Below are 23,136 nucleotides of genomic sequence, written 5' to 3' on the forward strand. Positions count from 1 at the left end.
TCAAACACACAAACAGCATGTTATGAGCAGAGAGAGGGATGTAGGATTACATAGGTTACAGAGATATATAACATTTTCAAGCGACAGTGTCTTCTTTCCGCCACTGTTTACGCAGATATTGGAATCTCTTACATCAGTGCCAGTTTTGTTTTAGCATTGTCTGAAATAAACTGGCTGTGGATTCGAAGGCGTACGTTAAGATGATCTGTGAGCCAGTGTTGGGATGTAACTTAGATGTAACTAAGTACATTTACTCAAGAACTGTATTTAGCTACAATTTTGAGTTTTTTGAGGACAATTTTACTTGAGTGTTTCCATTTTAGGCTACTTTATACTTTTGCTGCACTACTACGTTTTGGACGCAAATTTCACATTTTTAGTCCACTACATTTATCTGGTAATTTGAGTTAAATTGTAGATTCTGATTATTAATACAAAATATATCAAATTATGATGTATTACTATAGGCTAAGCTGCCCAGCAGTATATAAATAACTACAATCCAGTAATAATCCAACAAATATTAAATCAAAATGAATGTGTTGGCTTCCATGTTGTTCATTAATTAATAATAATCATTAATAAATTATCAATGCCAAGAAAGACTAAGACCCAACTCTTTTTTTGTTGCTAAAAAACTTTCCTAGAAAGAGGTGCTCCACAAAAAAACTAAAATATATTATAAATATAATATATATATATATAAATTTTAAATTGCCATTACCAAGATGACTTCTGGAAATGTTTGTTTTCTGACTAACAGTACGAAACTCAAATACATTTAATTTACAGTGATATAAAACCAAAAAAAAGCAGAAAATCCTCATAGTTTGCGAAGAGGCTGGAACCTCCAAATATTTGCCATTCTTGCTTAAAAATTCCTCAAACAATTAATCGATTATCAAAATAGTTGCCGATTAGATCTCTGGCCATCGACTAATCATTTTAGCTCTAAACTGAGTAAATTTACTCAACTATTGTACTTAAATACGCCTGTTTTGGGAGACTTTCTACTTGTCCACGACATTTCAGAGCCTTTTCCTTTATTATATTTATCTGATAGCTGGAGTTACTTTGCTGATTCAGATTTAACAATCAGCGAGATGCAAGGTCATTCAAATAACTGATGAAAATTCCTGAGGAGGAATTCCTGCAGGGCATTTTAGAGGAGGACGCGGTGAGAAATTTACCTGGAAAATCAGGGAGGAGAAGATATTCCCAATAAAATGTTAGATTTGTTAAGTAAACTCTAGATTCCATTTAGCCTGGGTGGGTCCATCCATCTTATAAATGCAGCCACCTAAAGCCAAACCATCCACTGACCTGAGCCAAAGTCCTGCTTTACTTAGTCTTCCTTTGTTATTTAAAGCACGTTGTAACGAACACCACAAACAAAGTTTTGTTCTCACAGTGACAGAGTTTCAAAAAGCCACTCCATCTCCTGCAGTAGAAACCCGACAGCCACAGTCACCTTGACAACTCACAGGTTCGACTGAGAGAGACCATTACATAATACCGCACTCCATTTCAAATGGGAGAAGGCATCTAAAACTTTCCTTTGTAAAGTATCTTTTGCAATTGTTATGACTTGAAACAGCATCTCGCTTCTTGCCAACCATCTGGAGACTATTATAGGTTATAAAACAGCTGCACAGGAGTGGCTCCTTTTCCTGCCACCGCAGACGGAAAAACAATAGTGATGTCTGGGAACGTGCACGGATTGAACCGGACACAGTCACAAAAAAACAACTAAACCCAGTACGGAGCATGTGTCCTCTTTCTTATTATTTGTCTGGACACGTGCTTCCAGCAGCCTTTTGTTTATGTTCAGGGTCCTGCCAAAAACGCAGCCAGTAGCAAAGAGACAGAGTGGTCCCGCTTTGTCATCCTGCTCATTTAGGGTTAAATTCTCACAGACACTTGACTTCCTCTTGCAAACCTCTCGCCCTCAACACCCTGGCAAGCCCTCTTCATTTTTTTCCTTAAGTAAATGTTATAAATAGTGGTGTGTGTGTGTGTGTACTGTTGACTGGCCATCCTCCTCTCAAAGTGGATGTCTCGCTGCACTGCCCACCTTCAGTCACTCACCTTTTCACTCCCTCTCTCTACGTCTGTTTTTCTCTCAACACACACACAAACACAACTTCGGTTCAACCTTCTGTCTCTCGAGTTCGTTTCGGCTTCTCTGTAAAGCTTTTTACAGGATTTTTCTGCTTGTTCTTGTTCTCCTAAAAGACTGGAGGCACTCTAAGTCAGCGGGCAAACTGAAATTAGGGGCTTTTCAGCATGCGTTGTGTGAGCTGGTTGCTGCTGGGGACCTGCCTCCTGGTCCTGGGCCCCGCGGTGCAGGGAGCCCCGGGCCAGTGCCCCAGCCTGTGCCACTGCCACGGTGACCTTCAGCACGTCATCTGCGACAACGTCGGGCTGAAGAAGATCCCTCGGGTGTCTGAGGTCACCCGTTTGTTGAACCTGCAGAGGAACAACCTGGGCAGCATACCCACAGGAGCCTTCAGTGAAAGCAAGGGACTCATCTCGCTGCACATGCAGCACTGCCAGATCCGAGAGATCGGATCCCACGCCTTCAAGGGGCTGAAGAAGCTCATCTACCTCTACCTGTCCGACAACGAGATCAACAGCATCAAGCCCGGCGCCTTCGAGGACCTGACCGAGCTCACCTACCTCTACCTAGATGGAAACCAGATCAGCGACCTGGCAAAGGGCATCTTCTCCCCCATGATCAACCTCTTTATTCTGCAGCTTAATGACAACAAGCTCCGCGAGCTGCGGCAGGGGACATTTACAGGTGCCAAAGACTTGCGCTGGCTGCACATGAGTGGGAACGAGCTGACGACCCTGCAGCCGGGCTCTCTGGATGATGTGGAGAACCTCGCAATACTTCACCTGGACAGCAACAAGATGTCCACCTATCCCAGTGCGGCAATGAGCAAACTGCGTGTGGTGGAGGAACTCACGCTGGGGAAGAACCCCATGAGGACCATCCCAGACAACGCCTTCCAGAGCTTTGGGCGCTACATGGAGCATCTATCCCTGGACAACATGGGTCTGGAGAAGGTCAGTCCACTTTTACTTGGTATTTACTAGATCATGATTGCTATATCTAATGCCTAACACGTAGACAATCAAAGCACTAAGAGCTAAAAGTTTAGGGACTGCTGGTTTAAACTCCATAAAGGAAACCATAACTGCAAGGCAAGATAGATCGAGTGCTCCTCATCACATCTAAAAATAATCTAAATGTATTCAACTTTTTTTTTTAAGGTAGAGTCACCCAGGGGACATGAGCAGCAGAGAGAGAGAGAGCTCATGAGTTTTCAAGAAAGATCGGCCAAAATAATAAATTACAACTGGGTTTAATCCTCAGCATTCAATAAAGTTGTGCAATCAAAGTCAGAACAACAAGCATATCTCCTAAAACGGTCTCTATGTTCTCTACTCTGTGTCTGTCTTAGTATTTGTTTATTTGTTTTGGTCTGGCAAACCCATCCCGACTATATTTCATCAGCATATTTACTGATGTTTGGTCTTGCCAGTGGTCGACACCCGCTTGTCAGTATATGTCTTGACACATGAGTTAATGGATGCGCAGTAGTTATATTTATATATATATCATACATTAAGTTAACCTACATTACATAACCAACCACCATTTATGTAAACTGGATGATTAAATCTTCGTTACAGCATGCAGTGGTTGGTTTATGTGTTCCTGCTTCCTGTTGTGACTAGTGCACGTGTATCTCTGTCTTTAGATCTGATTTTGTTGTGAAAATAAAATACTTATTACACAAAGCTAAACCATCACTCTTGAAGTTCCCTTTGAGAGAAAGGTATTTTTAAAAGGGTCTGTTTACCCAAATTACAAAAACATGTTGGTATATGAGATATCCGTCTTCTAGATTTCTGCCTCAACCTCAATACAACGGAGGTTACAGCTGAAAAGATAAGCCGATTAATCGATAAGTAAACTCATAAGCAACTATTTCGATAATCGAATAATCATTTTATTAACTTTTCAGGCAGGGTTCAGCTTCTCACATGCGAGGATTTGCTGCTCTTCTCTGTTTGAGTGTAAATGTATTTTTATCCCAAAACAAGACATTTGAACATTTTTCACAATTTACAAACATTTTATAGACAAATCGGATAATCAGTTGACAAAATCTAAATTATACAGCCTTACCAAAATTTGTTTTTCTGTAAATTGGGAGAACCAAACCTTTCATCATCATCATTTTACTTCTGTAAGTCACTAAACTGATGCCTTTCTAGATACCCAGGCTCCATTTTACATGCCTGAGAAGCCCATGAACACTAAAGTCTAACTTTTACCCTCATGATGTTAAGATTTCAGACGTGAGTCAGATGTCTTTGCAGCAGTCTGTAAGAAATCCATCTTTTCATCCAGATCTTTCACAGCTTCAGTATGAATGTATACAGTATAAGCTCTATGCTGTACCGCACTATTTTTCAGACATTCCTGAGTGCACATTTGCTTCATACTTGAGGTTAATCTAATATTTGAGTGTACCTGTGCCACAGTATGGAGGCATCCCAGAGGGGGAAACTGTAAAATAACAACCTTCTCACGCTGGGACTGTGTGAGAGCCAGGTGGAAGCAGCAGGAGACTGGGGAGAGTGCAGCACACATGGCCAGGGAGATTAAACCATTTTCCAGCCAAATGCAGGTATTTTTAGAGTGTTTTTGTTTGCTGGACCTTGGCCAAGCATGTCCGAGTCTAATTATGACACAAGTGTTATTTTCAGCAAGGTGTGTTTTCTACTTTCATCGGGAGGGTCTTGTAAACAGGTCAGGAAGGGTTATGAGACTGGTAAACAGAGTCAGGGTGTTCCACAGTGAATGAAGAGGAGTATTTTTAGCTTGCCATCGCCCCAGGTGAATGGACAATTGGGCTCTTTGCGAGCCTTTCTGGCAGAGGAGTGGCCCAAAGAGAGAGACGACAGAGAGAGCGAAAACACCTCGGCCATGCTGGAAGTCTTCCATCTTCCATTGCTTCTAAATGCCCTCAGCTTCTTCGTCGCTCTACAGTGGAAATTTCCAAAACAGCCTCACCTCTTCCAGACTCACATAAATCGACGAGCTATTCTCTCATAACCGCCCTCCTCTTCCTCTTGGTGGAGTCACAACTTGACATGGTGTAGATGGGTTCATCTAGCACCTCTCTGAAGCTTTTAGCACCCTCGCAGACGCGTATGAAGTTGAGGGGGAAAAAAGGAGGCCAGTGAGTATCAGTGTTTACGTAAGTGCTGGTGCAGAAGGAAGGATGAGAGGAGGCTTTCATGCCAGAGAAATACTGGCGAGATTCCCTCGCTGTGCATCTGTCTGTCTGTTTCTGACAGACACAAGGATGAGCGTGGGTGGTGGGTCAGCAGTGGCGTAAGGTAGTAACAATGGGCCCCAGCGCAGGCTTATCGATGGGCCCTTGGGCTACACCGTTATGAAGCACATGTGCACATACACTGCATTCGTGTCTAGAAGGGAATCCTACATTGGCAAATTTGTGTGCCTTGTTTCCTCATTTTGCCACGGTTTAACAACTGATAAGATTAGATACAGTAAATACCGAATTTAAAGCCCCTTGAATCGATTTCTTTCCATATTATCACATTAAATTCAAGGTTCTCTTGTGTGTGCGTCTTTCTCCAACACACACACTGTGCTGCTACGGCTGTGTGGCGTGCGCCTGGACACAGCAGTCTACAGTACCATCATGTGATGGATTTTACAGTCCAACTGTGTCACTTTTGTATTTGCAAAGTACAGAAGTCAAAGAGAAAGTTATAAGGAGCATGGACAGTGCTGTCATTGTCAAAATCCTGAAACGTCACCACAAACCGCTGAATGCAGAAGGTGTGCACGGTGCTGAAATGATGCAGACTTTTTTCAGCCAATTTCAGTACAATAACCTCCCGAATTGCTGCAACCACATTCCTCTTTGACAGAGAAGCAAGACATTATGGTGAATAAGAAAGAAAAGTGGCCTTCTCAAAACACAACACCATGTTCTGATAACAGACCTGCTACAGCGCACACGCAGTTTAATACCCACAAGCACATCCACACAATTAAACAGGTAGGCCTACTCAGTGGCGAGCTGACCCTAAAATGATAACAGCCTTTAAAACAGCGCCACGGCAGCCACAGCAAATCCACTGAAAAAGCATTTGTAAAGTTACTCACCTATTTGAAAGTTGAGCAAAATCTTTGTTCAATGTGTTTACTGTTGATTACAGAAAATCAACACATTTATTCCATGTCCAAAGAAGGTTGAGGTCAAGGGCAACGGGACTTGTAGAAAAACTAGAAGACGTTTCGTCCCTCATCCAAAACACTTCTTCAGCTCAGAACTGAAGAAGTCTCAACCTCAACATTCGTTGGATAACTATGACCTGGGTGACGGAGAACCTTCACAGACATGTTTTCCGTGTAACTGACAAAGACAAGCTCATAACTCGGCGGGCCCGCTCCTGTGTTGGGCCCCCAGTTCAGTGCGGGCCCCAGAGTAGCTGCACTGTGTGCACTGTCTATACCTAGGCCCCTGTGGGTCAGCATGCCGGAGTGTGAACCATGTTTTTATAAACACTGCAGTACAAGACAAAAAACAGTAATATAATAATTTCAGGAAGATTTGCATTGATTGGTTGGTTTTCTCGGGAGTAGGTCCTTATTACAGGGTTTGTTGTTTGATCCCCTGCTCCCCCTGTTGAGGTGTCCTTGGGAAAGAAACAGAACCCCAAATTTCTAGTGCGAGTATGTTTGTGTAAATGCAGCCATTGACCATTAACCAAAACACTTAACGACTCATGCATGGCTCTTCTTTTTACTAGTTCTCTGATGGTGCTTTTACTGGTGTGACGGCAGTCAAGTCACTGCACCTGGACAACAACAAGCTAAAGTACCTTCCCAAAAGCTTGGAGTTTGGCACCATCACCAACCTCACCCTCTCCAACAACCCTTGGAGCTGCACATGTCAGCTAGCTCCACTGCGCAGGTAAGACACTCACCTCAAACAAACACTATACAGCCACGCTTGCAGCTCTGTTAGCCAGTACTTAGGCACTAAATGCTAACATCAACGTTATCATAATAATTAACATGAGCAGGTGTATAATGTTTACCATTTTATGACTTATCTATAATGTTACAATGTTGGATGTTCATGTTAAAAATGGCCAAAGTTTTAAAAAATGAGGTTAAAGCATTTATAAGAAATCCCTGTGAGCAGAAACCTCAGTTCCCTCCTGTTCTGAACGCTCTGAACTGCTTTTTCTACCAACGGCTCTGTTCTACGTAATATGGAGCCAGACAGAGCCGGTGTTCCATATATGGTCATGTGCTCCCACACTAACGGCAGGGCATCGCTTAGTCTGCCCTACGCCCTACGCCCTGGTAACATATGTTTCAGGTCTTGGCCAATCAGAAGACAGTGGGCTTTGAGAGTGAGGGGCTGAAAGAGACAGGAGCATCTACAGCTTGTTTCAGACAGAGGCTGAAATGAAGGCCTACATGAAGAATCAGTATAAGAAAATAACTTTTTTTTTTTATTACTTTTAATCATGCAAAGCTGCCATACAGGAGTCACAGAACTACAATATCGGACTGGAAAAGCAGTATAATAGGGCCCCTTAAGACTGTCAACCCAGTGACAACACAGTTAACGTGAATTACAGATGCACTTCGCTTCACAAACGGCCGTTAGCTCCACCATCTCATCCAAATATGGTCACGTCTGGTGCTGCTGATTACAAAAAAATCAACATGGCGACATAACGATGACTACGTCGATTTCTTATATACAGTCTATGCTACAAATACAGAGTGATGCAGAATATCCTAAAAAGGATCTTCATGTTCACACTAGCAACATTTCTTTTTCTTTGTCTTTGTTTTTCAACAATCTGTTCTGGCTGTTTGGTCTCTCCAAGTGTCAAACTCTCTCTGCTCCTTATCGTTTCGTTTCTACCTGCAGGTGGATGGACTCTAGCCGTACTCGTCTAGACGCAGTGTGTGCTTATCCACCTCAGCAGAAAGGCAAGCAAATCAGAGACAGCATCGCCTTCAACGGCTGCAGAGTCAAGCCGAAGAGAGCCAGAAAGGGCACACGTGTTTGAATACGCAGCTGTACAGGTATCTGACACCAAACAAGCCACTGACATGACGGGAAAATAAAAAGTGTCTTGCTCAGGGACACAATGGTGGATTGAACCCGGGTCTCTCACACCAAAGGCATGTGTCTTATCCATTGCGCCATCACCACCATCTTCAAACCTCAGGGGAGTAGGAGTAGAGGCTTTAAAATGCTACTGTAAATCAGAAACATTTGAAAGAAAGCACTTTTTAGCTGTCATTTAAGAACATTTAGCTGTTGATGATCATCCAAATAAGTAACTGGAGACACACAAAGGTTAAATGAACCCTTTTAAAGTTAAATGTTTTTGACATCCTCACTGACCTTTGCAAATACTTGAGGTGTAGTTTTGTTTCTCATTGTGGCCTCCATTTAAATCCAAAATCACATCCTTCTGGTGATGGTCTGGTGTAAAAGGTTTTCAACTGGAATTATGTATAATGCGATTTTGGATTCAGACGTTACCACGCGAGGTTTAAGTTGTTTTTTTGAGTGGCCGAGAGTTGGCTTTGCATGATTTTGTTTTTCACTTCTCACTTCCTAACCGCAGAGCTCTCCGTCCTCCCCACTGTCCCTGTCTGAACTTTTCCATGTTGGCCCTGGGGTCCAGTGCACAGAGCCCAGGTCATGGGGTCTCTGGTTGGAGGGCAGACTGTTTAATTTGGCTGCTGTTTTTGTGTCTTTTCCACAGGAGACGCTGAGGAGGAGCCTGTCCAGGTGACCGGCTACACATGCAACAAAAGCAATGCTAACTCATTTTACTTCAAGACTGTCCATCTATTCATCTGCTATATGGTGTCACTATAGTGTAAACACATACAAACACATTCATAGATACACTCTCTCTTGTCTGTCTCCCTCATCACCAAAACACACGAAGAGCTTTACAGACCTTTCATTTTCATTTATTTATATCAAACTATGTGAGTGGAAATGGGCAACATTCAGGTAACCACCAAAACAAGGGATGCAATTGATTAATTGAGGGCTACACAAAGCATTAAGGACAGATGTGTTGTCTTTTCCTGGTGCATTCAGTGCCAACGTTTCAATGTCTTGATTAGCATGACAATGATGTAAAGTCAAACCAGATGAGTTTAAAGGAAAAAAACACTTTGGGAAATGTGCTTATTTGCCTTCTTACAGAGTTAGATGAGAAGATTGATCCCTCTCTCGTGTATTCAGCTTAGCTTAGCACAAATACGAGAAACAGGGAAACAGCTAGCCTACCTCTGTCCAACTGCAACAAAACTGCCGAGCAGCACCTCTGAAGCTCATTAATTAGCATGATATATATAGATATCAATATCAAAAATTCTCATCCAGCTCTTGATAAGACAGCAAATAACTACTAATTTTAAGCTTGTTTTTTGGGGCCACTTGGGGGCAGCAGAACAAACTAAGAAGCACAACACTGACCTCTACTTATAAAGTTGAGTTGACTATTTAGACCTCCAGTAGATACAGAGCAACTATATCATTCATTTGGAGTCATGTTTGTGTCTACCTGTTAAAAAGTCTAATATTGTCCCTATTTTTAGCTCTGTTTTGCTCTCAAATGAATCCTGACGGAAATATCTGGCTATTTAGCTGCTAATTGCGCAACTATTTTCACCAGCTTGTCTCTAAATGTAGGTAGTGTACAGTGGGTTTATCAGAGCTTGTTTACTGAAAACAGCTTTAAGTTACTGAAAATAAAGTGTCTTAAATAGATGATGCTCCTTTGTTTTGGTTGTTTACCTGTAAAAATAATTGATCATCAAACCAGATAAAGATCCAAACAAGATTAATAATTCCTCCCAGTTTAGAGGAAGTCATGGTTGTTTATCATATTTGCTCCTTTGTGATTAGTTTTACACCCTAACTGACTGAGAAAACATCCAAGACACTATTTCTCTAAGAAGTTTAAGACAATAAGACGTTGAAGATGTGGGTAAGCTTAATAGGTGGATCAGTGCACACAATTCCCAATCTGGATTTGTTGTTTATTGCCATATTCCCCTGGCAAAGACTGGATTTAGTTCATTTTTGCAAATAATGTACACAAATAAGAATTCAATGAGAATTATGAAAAGATTAATATGTTATACAGGGTTACTGTTTCTTTACTACGTGACAATTATTTGTAACATACTTCAAACCATTTCTTGTCAACTAGGAGGGTTACTGACATGTGTTTTTTGCATATCTTATGTATATTCAGTATCTTTTCATTTTCTGGACTTTTGGAGGTGGTAACAAGTGCTCACATCCAATAAACGTTTTACAAAATGAAAATATGATGTATTTTTGTCTAAATACATCTTCTACTTGTTTTTACAAGACACTTAATATTGGATAATGAGAAGAATCTCCAACATGCCTACTATCTAAATCTACTGGATGTTTTTCTAAGGATTTGTCTCCCCCTAGTGTGTGAAAGCTGAATTGCTTAATTTTTATCATTTTGTAAAGTTATTTGGTGAGATTAATTTGATCCTGACATAGGTTCATAATCTATATAATAACAATTTAAAAACAACAATCTTAAAGTTATTATATAAATATATAATAATATAATATAAATTATATCTGTAAGATCCACTCACTGTTATTCCCTTGACGCCCATTACAGAAATGACCTTCTTCACAAGTTCTGGAGGACAAGGGGAACCAGCCATGATGCCTACAGTACAAAAACACAAATTAATATAACCTGTGAAATGAACAGTACTACAGGAGAAGCAATCAGTTCCTCAGACAAATCTATAATATTAGTAGGAAAAAGGCATTAAGTCATCAGAATGGCCCTTGTTTTATTTGAAAAACTAAATAATATACACAATAGCGAATGTGTATGCTGCTACCATCTTCTCAGTCTTTTTCCTCACCTGCCTCAACGGAGGACAAGTCGTATTTTGCCAAGTCCGGCTGGTTAATCATATCAACATACATGGTGGGGGTGCCGTAGATGAAGGTGCACCTGTGAGAGATAAAGAACAAAATGCATCTTCACTGACAAAATAAACCTGCAAAAATATGTCCAAGATGTGCATAAATCTGGATTATATTTAATGGGCATGTAAGTATTTATTATTTATGAACAGTTTCTTTGAGACAATAAAAGCTTATAAAAAATTAAAATTAAAGCAACACTAGATGGATTTGCAGATTGTTGGCTCCAAACTACATCAGCAGGTGGAAAGTTTAAAAAATAGGAAATGTAATTTAAAAATGTAATGACGCTTCATGTTTTGAATTGTTTGTAATTCCTTTGTTTTAAAACATCATACTTTATTTTGAGATAAATACAGTTAAGTGTAAGTAGGGATGGCATGATCCGATATTGATATCGGATATCGGTCCGATTCTGACCCAAATAGCTGTATCGGTTATCGGTGACAACGGGCTGATCTGTGGGCCGATCTGTTCACTTCAATAATGCACATGCATTCGGTAGACCGTAACATTTTGCTAGGAGAGCTAAAGCAGCATTTTTAGCAAGCAAGTTAAATGAAGAAGCAAAATATGTATAATTCTCAGTATGGATATCATGGCAGAGGCTGCATTAACTGACAGGAGCAAGAGAAAAAGAGAGTGACGGAGCAACCAGACAAGAGCAACTATCGGACTGGCTTTTACTTGTTGCCGTGAGCTGAAAGCTAAGAGGACACAGGACAGATGGCGAGCTGGCCTTCTTTCTGTTTGAATAGTAAGTAATAACTTATTAGCTGGCTTGTTGTGTCTTGTGCCTGTGTTAGCAAAGTTGTCGACTCGAGCAAAAGAGGTTTCACAGCTACAAATCTTGAGTTGATGTTAGCAAACGTAACATTACAAGATAACACAACGTAACATTACTGTAAGTGCTCCTTCGTTGGTTGCTGTCTAGCTTTGTTGGCCACCCACATTTCAAGCAATATTTTCCTGCTGATGGAGAGCAGCGGGACAGTGAGCAACGCAGCAGTGTTTCCCACAGAACCATCGTGTCCACGTCTTGTAACTTAAGAGGTAGCATCTCTCTCTGTCTTTCTCTGCAAAATGTTAAACTGGGTCGCCAAATATACCTGGGTGGCCGGTCCAAGTAAAGTCTATGTGTGGGAAACACTGCACAGCTTGTTCATTTTACACTGGTATCGGATTGTATGGGCCAATACCCAAAGCCCAGGAATCGGTATTGGACATGAAAAAGTGGTATCGAAACATCTCTAACTGAAAGTAAAGACTCTGGGGGGGGCGGGATCCTCATCCTCTCTGTTGCTATGACATGGTGCAATTTAGGTTAAAGGAAAAGTTTCATATGTATGAAATAATGATGAGAAGATTGATACCACTCACAGCTTATAAGCATGAGAGCATCAGGCGGTGATTTTAGAAAGGGAAGTTAAAGCACTGGATTGTATTTTCACCTGAATGTTCCCATGTGACGCAGAAAGGTATGTTGAAAATTTTACTTTTTATATTTTTAACGAAGATCAGGTAAGTGTGATGGAAAAGGAAAATGAGTCCCTCAACATCCTGCACAAGATGACCAATTATTTGTCCAAGCCAGGGATCTATATTTCGTATGAAAAGCTAATCTTACTTACATACAATTCCATCATTATAAAAAACATGTCGCCTGCGAAGCTAAAACTTCTTATTCTACAAAACCTAAAATACAAGTCTGTTTAGGCAGATTTATTTTCAGACAATAAAGCAAATTATCCTTCTAATTGCAGGGGTAACAATGGGTGTATACCGTCTCCAGGGAGAGTAAGCACTAAATAATAAACACCAGCTGTTCCGCTTAAGAAGAGAAAGAAACAAGAAACCAAAACCTCATCATTTCTGGTTTACAATGTAAAACAATATGTTTTAAAAACAAGTTTGTGTTGTTCTTTCAACTAGATCAAATACTGAATGCTGATACATTGACAGGGGGTCAGTGGGGTCCACGACGACATTTTGCTTTCTCAGCAGACAAGGTGAAATGTTACAGCAGGAAATACACATAAAGCACTGGTTTAATAAATAACATTAATGATGGCTGTATTCCAAATAGGTAAACCAGTTCTAGGTTGTACATGCTAGAATAGAGAAAAATAATACAACTATTTGCCTAGAAGGAACAATGGGCATTACTCCTGTTTGTGTTGTGCAGACGTATTGCAAACGGAAGAGAATCTTGTTTACATAAATATATAAATTGACTAAATATAAAAATATAGAACAACAACGATTAACAATAAACAACAAAAATGTGCAATGTGCCAGGTTTGTGCATGATATGAAATGAAGTAAAATGTAGGAGTTGTAGCAGAAGTAGTTTCACTTGTGCTTTCCTATGGTGAGTCAAAATGTCAGCTGTGAAAATGGTTTTCTTCTTCAATAAAAGGCTTTATATCCCCACTTTTGTCCTAAAAAGCACTTTTTTTGGAAAGAAACAAAAGACTAAAAGCTAGAAATTGCTTCTTGATAAACATTTGACAAAGAGAGTTTTCTATTTTCACAAGACTGAATAGTGAAAATAAGATGTTGACTCACTTCTGTTTGTCCTGGATCAACAAAACAACATGTGAAATCTGATCCCACTCAGGAAACGGGATCTGATCCAAGAACCCGAAACTAATTCTTACCAGACTCTGCAGACTACAGACAGATTGTGGTTTCTCTAACCCTTTAGCCTTCTTGGTTCAAAGTACATTTTGATGATTAAAATATTCTTCTCCCAATCCTTTGTTACACGGTATTGAAGCTCCAACAGCTTTCTCTGTGGCTCCCTAACACCGGGAGCCACCAGTCATGCAGGTTTAACAGAGGTCTTATTTAAACTTCATTTTTACTTTAAGTTTGAGACCAAATGTATGGACCTGGCCAAGGATTTCCCACATTACCTTTCACTCTCCAGTGCTGCTATGTTGGCCTTTCCATTGTACCCAGCAGAGGGAAAGACCAGGGAGACGCCATGCACGGCCATACAGAGCCCGCCGCCCACAGAGCCAAAGCAGTGGTACAGAGGCACGGGTAGACAGACACGAGTGTGAGGCTGTGGGACAAAATCAGAAGACAAAAACATCACAATTATCAACCGTTGGATTTAACTAATACACTTGTGTCTGAAAGGGACCAGCTGTCTGCAGCCGGGTGGAAAGTCTTCACAGGGGAGAGGAGGGTTGTAATAATACAGATGTATTTAATTGATAAGGCTTGAGTTATTCTATGTTTTTCTTATTATCAATAAATCCTATTCAAACGCTAAAAACAACAGGGTGTTACTCCATCTTTCAGTACTCTCTCAGACACAAGCCCAGTGATTCCTACTAAAGACATACATCTTTATAAATGGGTAACACTTTGTACATTTTCAGAAAGGCCTCAGTAATTTCCTGCTACAGCAGATTTGATGATTTTCAATCGTTTTCAGACAACATTAGAGCTCAGAGGAATAAGATTGATCAGACTATGATGCACACACAATACTTAGTTAATAGTAGAAACCTTCACTCAACCATCATTTAATGTAGAACTTCATCTGTGCTCATAGTAAACCACACCACAAACTCACTTGACAACTTGCCAACTCTCTAAACAAATTTTGTAGTTTAAAAACACACTCACTGGTCAGAAGAGGTATATAAAACTGTTAGATGATGCACGAGGCTAAAGGAACGTGTCAGTAAAGACTCACCCTCCAGGTGTATCCCACTCTTTTGCCGACAAAGTAGGCATTGTTGATCATGTTGTGATGAGACAAGGTGGCCCCCTTTGGAGCCCCAGTTGTGCCCTGGTAACAGATATTAGAAATAAATTACTGTATATTTAGAAAGCCATTAAAAGGATTTGATACAGTATGTCAATGTTTCTCTGAAAGGCTTCTTTTAGTGCTCTCTAAACATGGTGAAGCAAACAGAAAAAAAGAGAATAACTTTGTGAATGTTAGCTGCCATTCAAGATAAGATCATCTTAACAAAACTTGTGTGTTTAGTAAATGTTTAAACAGGAAAAGTAAACATCATTTTAAGATCTGTATCCAGAAGGACTTTTTTTTTTGATTTATTGAAACTTGGGCGGCAAGCAACGATTATTTTCATAATAGACTCAAATAATTATTTAATGTACAAAAAGCCCAAGATGATGTATTTAAAGTTATTCAGACTTCAAGATGTAAAACAGAGAAAAGTAGCAAATAATCACAACATACAAACAGGAACTAGTGAATGTTTAATATTTATGTTTGAACAATTAATTGATTATCAAAATAATTGCTGATTAATTTTCTGTGGGTAAAATCAACTAATCGTTTCAGCCCTACTAGCAATTATTAACTTTTTGGATGTATCTAATGTGCCTTATTATAGGATAATTTTGGTATTTCTAAACCTGGGCCCTATTTTCACATATTTGGGTCTCGAAATGACTACAAAACATTTCGGAAACTGTGCAGTAGATGTTTCAGCCGGCAGCAGCGAACCGGCTATGCCCATTAAAATTACATCAGCAAAAAGTGCAGGCTCAGACTGTTATATCTGACAATATCATGGAAAGCATCCCTATGAGTGACTCCGGTGACACGCTTTGTTTTTTAACAAGAAACTGAAGTATCGCACAAGGGCAAACTACACTACAGAAATACGACGTGGTCTGAGTAGCACGGCTGCAGCTGATACATGCAGGGAGACAGAAAATTGTAAACAGTGCGAATGCCTAAATGAAGAGGCGTCGCCTAGTCTATAATGAGCTAATGCGTTAATCTGATGTGTTCTTATGAGCTGGAAGAAAATACCGGCCTTATTCTTTCAGCTGTGTGTCGGCGTGTCCACATTAAAAGACTCGGACACTGAATAAGTGGTCGTTCCACCTCACTGAAACGTTTTCCAAACATTGTTCTAAGTCAGTGGTTCTTTACCTGGGGGTCGCTATCTGGTCCCATAGGGGTCGCGAGAATGCTACTATAGACACAAAAATAACTAGGGATTGGGGCTGACCCCGAATAGTCAATCTGCCAGCGAAACAATCGTGCCATTTTGGCGATATGGAGGTGCTCAACCTGTGATTTTACATAGAACTACCAGTTTTCTCCGAATAAGTTAATATACAGCCTATTACAATATACATTTCAACGTTTAATGCTATAACTAAATATGCAAAAAGAAAAAAACTTCTAATAAATGTTTTAAAAGTGCGTGAATAAATCCAATATTTAACTCTAACCCTGGCTCGTCAGTGCGCATGTGTTGTGTAGTGGCAGTAGAGGAACATTTGCTGCTCCAGCTTCACCAGTGTTGTGCCGAGTTGTCCGCACCTCGCGGGACTTACGGATAATTTATCACCGTTGATGAACCACACAAAGAATATTATATTGTTTTTAAACAGCCGGCTACTTGAAATAGATCCACGAGGAACAGTGATGCAAAACTGCACAAGACCGGTGAATGGCAGGCGAGAGGGAGAGAGAGAGAGAAAAAAGGGTCAACAATAAGCCTCAGTTTAGCTTCGGCTCACAATCGCCACGCACAAAAACACGATTCAACTATCAGTCCACTATAGGCAGGACCTGACGACTCTGATTCGACTATGTAAATCCTTAGCTACTAACCTAAAATAAATAGCCTACGTTCATATTAAACGTTATTTAAATATCCCTACCAAACTGCTCACAATATTCAGCCTCACATACAAAAAACTAAAACCCATTTATTTTAATGGCTGTGACTGACTGTGTGAAACGGACTGGGAGCAAATAAAACATATAAAAACTCATTTCAAAGCTGTTAGTTGGCTTACTGTAAAAACCAGTAGGCCATAATAGCCTAATGCTTTCAGTCAGTAGGATTGTATCACTTTAACCCACAAACGTTTCTCTGTACCACCACAGCAAACATAAAGCAGCCTATAAAACAGTCTTTGGGATTTCCTAAGGATGATGATGTCATTTTCCAAGAGAGCTGATTGGTCAGTAGGCGGCTTTTTTTATAGAGTTTATCTCTTATCTGGACTTTTCAGCATAAGTTACCATGGTGATCTACCCCGGTAAGAAGTGAACTGTCTTAATAATTTTAGATGATTGATTTATCATGAATTCATATCCTACTTTTTGGCATTTCTCCTGTTTCGGGTGAGAATATTACAAAACATAGGGACACATGACCAAACACTACTAAACAACTAAAGTAGGCTCTTCAGATGCAAGACATTTGTTACATGTCCAAAAGGTGACAAAATGTGAAAAAAATAAAAAGAGAAGTGAACATTTCTGTCACATGACCATCGTCCAAACAACATTAGTCAGCGTTCCCACGTTAAGGGTTAAAATGTGGCCTGTTCAGTCTAATAAATTTGTGAGCTGTAATTTAGTGTACAGATGTTAATGAAAAAACTGGACATCCAGCTAGAAAGGAAGAAAACCCGCAACAAATACCGAAGTGAACTGGATGTTTATCGGGTCATCAAAGGAGAGCTTCTTCTGCAGATCCTGAAGCTGCCGCATGTACTGGCTGCTCCCTGCCTGCATCACGTCATCAAAATGAAGCATTCCTGGTTGTCGGCTATCCAGAACAATCACAGAGCGGAGGTCTGGGAGTCTGAGGAGAAAACCAAACAAACAACAGAATGTGGGTCATGCTTTGTAACTATAGGAGTTTTATTTTAAGTTACACTGACAGCTTTGACTCCATCTCTCTCAATCCATGTATGTTGTTTGACATGAATCTTTCTGTACATGTAGAAAAAACTGAGGTAGCTAGAATATTTCACATACTGAGGTCAGGGGTTTTAAATTCCCCCAGTGTGGTATCATCCCCTCAAATAAGCTTTGCACATATCACCACAAAAAAAAAGGGTTAGCCCATTCATATAAACAGCTATATTTCATGGTGAAAAGGTTCATCTGAGTGAATCTTTTGCTTGTTGACCGACAGCAACTTGTACAGTCTGAACCGAGAGCTTTTCCCAACTTTTCGAAAATCACATTGAAACTTTACAAGCTGAAAGTGTACTTAAATTTAAACGTTGCTGTTTTTAATTTATAATACAATTTACTCATTAAATATGTACTGCTTTATTTCACAAAAATCCATGTTTTACTTTTTATGCTGCATTATTATAGGGCTTTGATCATTTTATTATGTTGCAGCTAGTTGAAGGTTCCCATGGGAAAGAAGCTTGTTGGAGAGTTTCTTATCTGATAGTCATTAATAAGATTTCATCTCAGGACAGTTGGTCCCTATTCCCTTCCTTCCTATGACAGCTGCGTGATACCCTTAGAGTAAAAAGTCACCTGTTTCTTCACTGGCTCTTTGTCTTACACTCTGCAGACTGATTGCACTCTTTATGTCTGTATGACCCTTTGCAAAGACTAAAACCCTTGGCGTACAGGAAACATTTTGCGAAAACGGCTATTAAAGACTGTAGAAACACACTTAGCATAAAATGTACTGTTTGTCACACGAACACAAATATCTTGTAGACATACAGTATGATATATGGACTGGCAAACATTGTGCTCTAGAAAACACATTTTCAAACATTATATGATTCAATATGGACAATTTTAAAAAGACCAGTTGAACATTTACATATAAAGTGCTAACAAAGATGAAATTTGCGCAATTTGCGGTTAGCAGACCTGGTATAAAGAGATAAATAATACTGCTTAAATACATTATCAAACATTGGTTTGTACATTTTATAAAAGTATGGTAATAATAGTAGAAAAATAACTTGACAGACTGAAGCAAAATAATAATTTAGTAACTGACTATTATGTGCAGGTTTGCTTTCATGTTAGCTGTTAACTTGTTAAGTGGAGTAGTTAATCAACCAATCATGCAAGTAATTCTCAGTAGTTCTCTAGAAGTGCCACTAGCACTAAAAAAAACTTTTTTAAAAGAGTCCAAATGTAATCTGTGTGTGTGATTGTAGAATGTAATCTCTTCTCAGGCTGTTTAAACCCCCAAATTCCCCAAGACAACTCCAGGATTTTGTCACATTGTGCCACATCTGCCACAGCTGATGTATGTTTTGCAGTGATCCATAACTTAAACAGAGAGACTGCTGAAGAGTTAGGACCAGTGACATTAACAGGTGAACCTCATGCAGCTGTACCTGGCACTCTTGATGTCTCCTGGGGCCGACGACTCGATCTCTGGACAGATCTGCCTCAGCATGTCGCAGTACTTCTGAGTCTTAAACTGCGCAGGGCACACTATAGCTTTACACCCAACCTGTGAAAAGAGGAGCAGAGGATTCAGTCTCCGTGTGTCACAAATGTAATAACAGGGAATTAAAAGTCACCCACCTTCCGCAACGCAAACTCCACCTCCTGCAGTTGGTACGCTGGGTTCACAGACACCTGTTGGGTAGTAAAAACATAAAAAAGCTGCTCATGATGGAAAAGAAACTAAAGTGGACAGACTTAAATTTTATACCACAGCTGAAGCAAAGAAAATGCACATAAAGAACAAACTGCTGGGAGACTTTTTCCCCTGAGAATGTCTGTTTTCATCAATATAATATTATTGAAAGGTGCCCACAGCCTTGTTTGTCCTCCACTTTGTGTTGTTATTTTAATTGATTCATTGTCATTAAGTACATTTTAGTTATCAATGCGTATTTATTATCTTTCAGTTCTTTTATAAAATATTTTTGTCAGAAAAAGACCCACAACTAAGCAACAATATACAAAAAATTTCCAACCATTATCTAGCTGTGCCTACCCACCGTCTCCTTATTAAACCCATACTCCAATCAATTAATTACTTTAACCTTGATTGTAATACTTTTCCATTGTGTAAGCCTGGTTACTAGACTTATGCAGGTGAATTTACCAAAAATGTAATGTTGTTGTTGTAAAATCTTTGTTTTTCAGTAATTTAGTTTAAAAAACGATTTTTTTCTATATTCTAGATTCATTACACATAAAGCAAAATATTTCATTCTTTTGTTTAACTAGAATTGATGTTTGCATGTAGAAGTAACTGATGGTAGGGTTTAATCTAGGACACATCTCTGTGTTGTTGACTGGACCTTTTTGGTCACATGCCAAATATGTGCTGAAGATGGCTTGTGAAAACGTCAGAGCTACACTAAATAAAATGCTCTGAGGTCATAAATTCGAACATTTCCTCCTGTGTGGATACAAAGATCCCCTTTAAGAACATGACAGTGTTCTCCAATAATAAACCATGGGTTATTACAGAATCCAAAAAATGAATAAAAAGGACTTTTTATACAGGGGATAGTCGGAAAATAGAAAGAAATGAACAGAGGTAAGAAATGAAATCACCTACTTCTGAAATTGAACGCCTTCTCTGTCAGTCCTGTCATTCTCTGTCATTTGAATATTTGTAACCAACAAATCCTGCATAAAGCAGCGAGCATTTTGTCTCCTTCAGATCGTCTTCTTCATAGTGAATTTTCTTGTGCTATCAGGAGGTCATTATGCTTTACCTGCTTTAAACTAACCACCACTCTGATTATTTTATCCCTTCTGCAATTAAATGCATAAAATGTATTTTTTGATTATTTATTTATTCTTCTCCATTGTGTATATGCAGCTTGTGTGCTGTTCCGCATGTGTGTGCAGCTGCTCTTAACTAATTGCCTCCTGTGGGATTATTAAAGTTGTGAGCTTGAGAGTACAGGCAGCGTTTCTCTAACAGTGTTTTTGTCAGTGCTGTGTATACTGCACACTGTGCTGTAGCTACGACTCACCAATATAACGCCAGCTTTGGCTGTTGCAAACTGGAACAGGATCCATTCATAAGTGTTTGGTCCCCACATGCCCAGCCTGTCTCCTTTCTGCAGTCCAAGCGCCAGCAGCCCGGCTGCAGCTTGATCCACCTGTAGACATTACGGGGAAGTGAATAGGTTTTTCTTCTAGATTCTAAAATTCCCATCTTTGAGAACACAAACACAGTGAGGTGCTGCCAGTGTGAGCTTCAACACAAGGCTTCCTTATGTAAAATTCATTGAACCTTCATATGACCAATAAATTACCATAAATACAAAATATCATCCCGTTCCTCAAAAACACTTTTTAGAAAATATCATTACACTTAGTTGAAAATTGCAGGAGAAATATCAATGAGCATAAATACATAACAGAACTTAACAATTTCACAATATTGTTATTAACTCCATCATCTTAATCCATCAACGAGTAAGAAGGTTGAATATCCATTTTTCAATATAAGTAAACACATTGTGGTTTCAACTTCTTCACAATGTTGTGCACAGTGGACACGGGAACATTTAGATCTCAGGAGATGGACTGGTTCTCAAGTCCTCATTTTAACTAGTTGTGGGATTTCTATATTGCCAGCACCTGTGAATTGCTACATGTGAGTTTATTTACAAATTAAAGGAGCATGCTTGAAATACAATTATTTCTGAAGATTTTAAGAAGGTGTCAATAATTGTGTCCAGTTAATTTTAGAAATTCTGTGTGGAAAGTCTCAGATTCGGCTCTTTTTTTGTTGTTCCAATGCAAACAAAAGAAAGAAACTTGAGAATACCAAAGGTAATGTTCTGGGTGTAGTAGTGCACTATGTGACAGACATGCAGGGGTAGCCATACTTTTGTCCATGACTGTAGAACCATCAACATTATGTGTGTGTGCATGTGTGTTTTTGTTTAATAGTTTATATATATCTTAAAATGTATGCCACATGTATGAACATTTTCTGGGGGAAAAACAGAATCCCTCATGAAATAAGTAGTTTTATTATAGTTCAAGTTTGCAGTGAGCAGTGTTCATCTTTTAACATTGGTGCCTAACCCTGCTTGTTAAGAGCAAAGTCTAAAACAACATTCACTGAGTTCAGTGACTTCAGAGACATTAAGGCACAAACAAACATCTTTTTATAAAAGAATGTTCTGTTCTGAACAGATCCTAAGGACAAACTGGTGGTGTACTGGTTGCAATGGCCCTTTTCTACAAACAATTCTGCAAAAAATAGAAAGAATCATCCACATCATTAAACCATTAATCTGTAATGAGGGAACGCTGTAAAAGTGTAGAGCAGAGATAACACAAGACCATGTAGGAATAATAACTTCAAAAAGTCAAATTTATGTACAAACAGAACATATTGTATTTATCAAATCAATAACTATACAGCAGAGCTCAGATTATTATTATAATTATCAGTTAAGATGTTTATAGGTTTGATATGATAGCTGCTATCACATTGTTGGCCGTTACTCTTTGTGCGGGGTTAATGACATTAATCTGGGTGAAAGTTTAGAGTGTGAACAGGACTGAATGGGCAGGTGTCTCTCTAAGAAGCAGATCTTATTACGTTATTGTGCCGGCTGTCATCTTTATATGTCGTGTTTAATTAAGAGCTTTTACTTTGAAATGTTCTGAAGGAAATTCAAAGGAGTCTGGCTTGCTTGACACACCTCTGAAAAAGCTGTCAGAAAACATAAGATCGGATTCCCCTGAATGAGAAACGCAGGAATTTCCTCTGCCTGGAGATACTGGGGAGATGAAAATAAATGAATCGATCTCTTCATAATCAATTTGTTGAAAAGGTAGGAAAGAAATATACTAGCAGCAAGATTGAACACACAACCCATCAAACAGCAGGCCTGTGCACTACTGACTGAGCTAATGAGGCACAAAATAAATAGTTGATCATAAATCAATTGACTATTTTCTGGCCCGCCTTCTAATGACTTGCAAAAAATCTGGCCCGATGCCAGACTTATTTGCCGACCCCTTATGTATAATAAGACCTGGAAAGGGCGCTGCTGCCCAGCTTTGTCCAGTGGCGACTCGCAGCATTGCAGCGAAGAATTGCAGCCGTAAAAGCATTTTCACCATAGAGCACTATTATAAAAGACACAGTCAATTATGACTCTTTTATATTATGAATTTTTGATCTATGGAGGTTTTATATTGGTAAAACTTTCCTGGAGCCGCGGCGAGAGGGTGTTGGGGAGGCTTTCGCCATGACTTGACGTCCCTCTGACGCTTCACGGCCCAGAGTGTCATGGGCTTCAGAGA

General features: G+C 39.6%; 2 protein-coding genes across 4 annotated transcripts in view; one reads left to right on the top strand and one right to left on the bottom strand.

Annotated features, from left to right (window-relative positions):
- Window positions 1–23,136, bottom strand: part of acsf2 (acyl-CoA synthetase family member 2) — a 60,086-nt gene that overhangs the window by 31,495 nt on the left and 5,455 nt on the right. For 2 of the 3 annotated variants that reach the window (XM_038735121.1, XM_038735119.1), the window contains exons 3-10: window positions 20,838–20,966; window positions 19,423–19,476; window positions 19,230–19,348; window positions 17,545–17,707; window positions 14,815–14,910; window positions 14,021–14,172; window positions 11,039–11,130; window positions 10,757–10,833 (exon numbers count right to left, since the gene is read on the bottom strand). The exons of the other annotated variant lie outside the window; for it this stretch is intronic. In XM_038735121.1, coding sequence (XP_038591049.1) covers window positions 10,757–10,833; window positions 11,039–11,130; window positions 14,021–14,172; window positions 14,815–14,910; window positions 17,545–17,707; window positions 19,230–19,348; window positions 19,423–19,476; window positions 20,838–20,966 — 882 coding nt within the window. The remainder of the gene's footprint in view (window positions 1–10,756; window positions 10,834–11,038; window positions 11,131–14,020; window positions 14,173–14,814; window positions 14,911–17,544; window positions 17,708–19,229; window positions 19,349–19,422; window positions 19,477–20,837; window positions 20,967–23,136) is intronic. 3 annotated transcript variants of the gene reach the window in all.
- chad (chondroadherin) lies at window positions 24–10,707 on the top strand. Its single transcript, XM_038735122.1, has 4 exons — window positions 24–3,072; window positions 6,868–7,031; window positions 8,010–8,167; window positions 8,860–10,707. The coding sequence occupies exons 1-3, from the start codon at window positions 2,287–2,289 to the stop codon at window positions 8,149–8,151; spliced, it is 1,092 nt and encodes a 363-aa protein (XP_038591050.1). The 5' UTR covers window positions 24–2,286; the 3' UTR covers window positions 8,152–8,167; window positions 8,860–10,707.

The sequence above is a fragment of the Micropterus salmoides genome, unplaced genomic scaffold (genome assembly GCF_014851395.1).
Source record: "Micropterus salmoides isolate LMB-PRFRI ecotype aquatic unplaced genomic scaffold, ASM1485139v1 Ms_hic_scaffold_21, whole genome shotgun sequence".
NCBI classification, from domain to species: domain Eukaryota; kingdom Metazoa; phylum Chordata; class Actinopteri; order Centrarchiformes; family Centrarchidae; genus Micropterus; species Micropterus salmoides.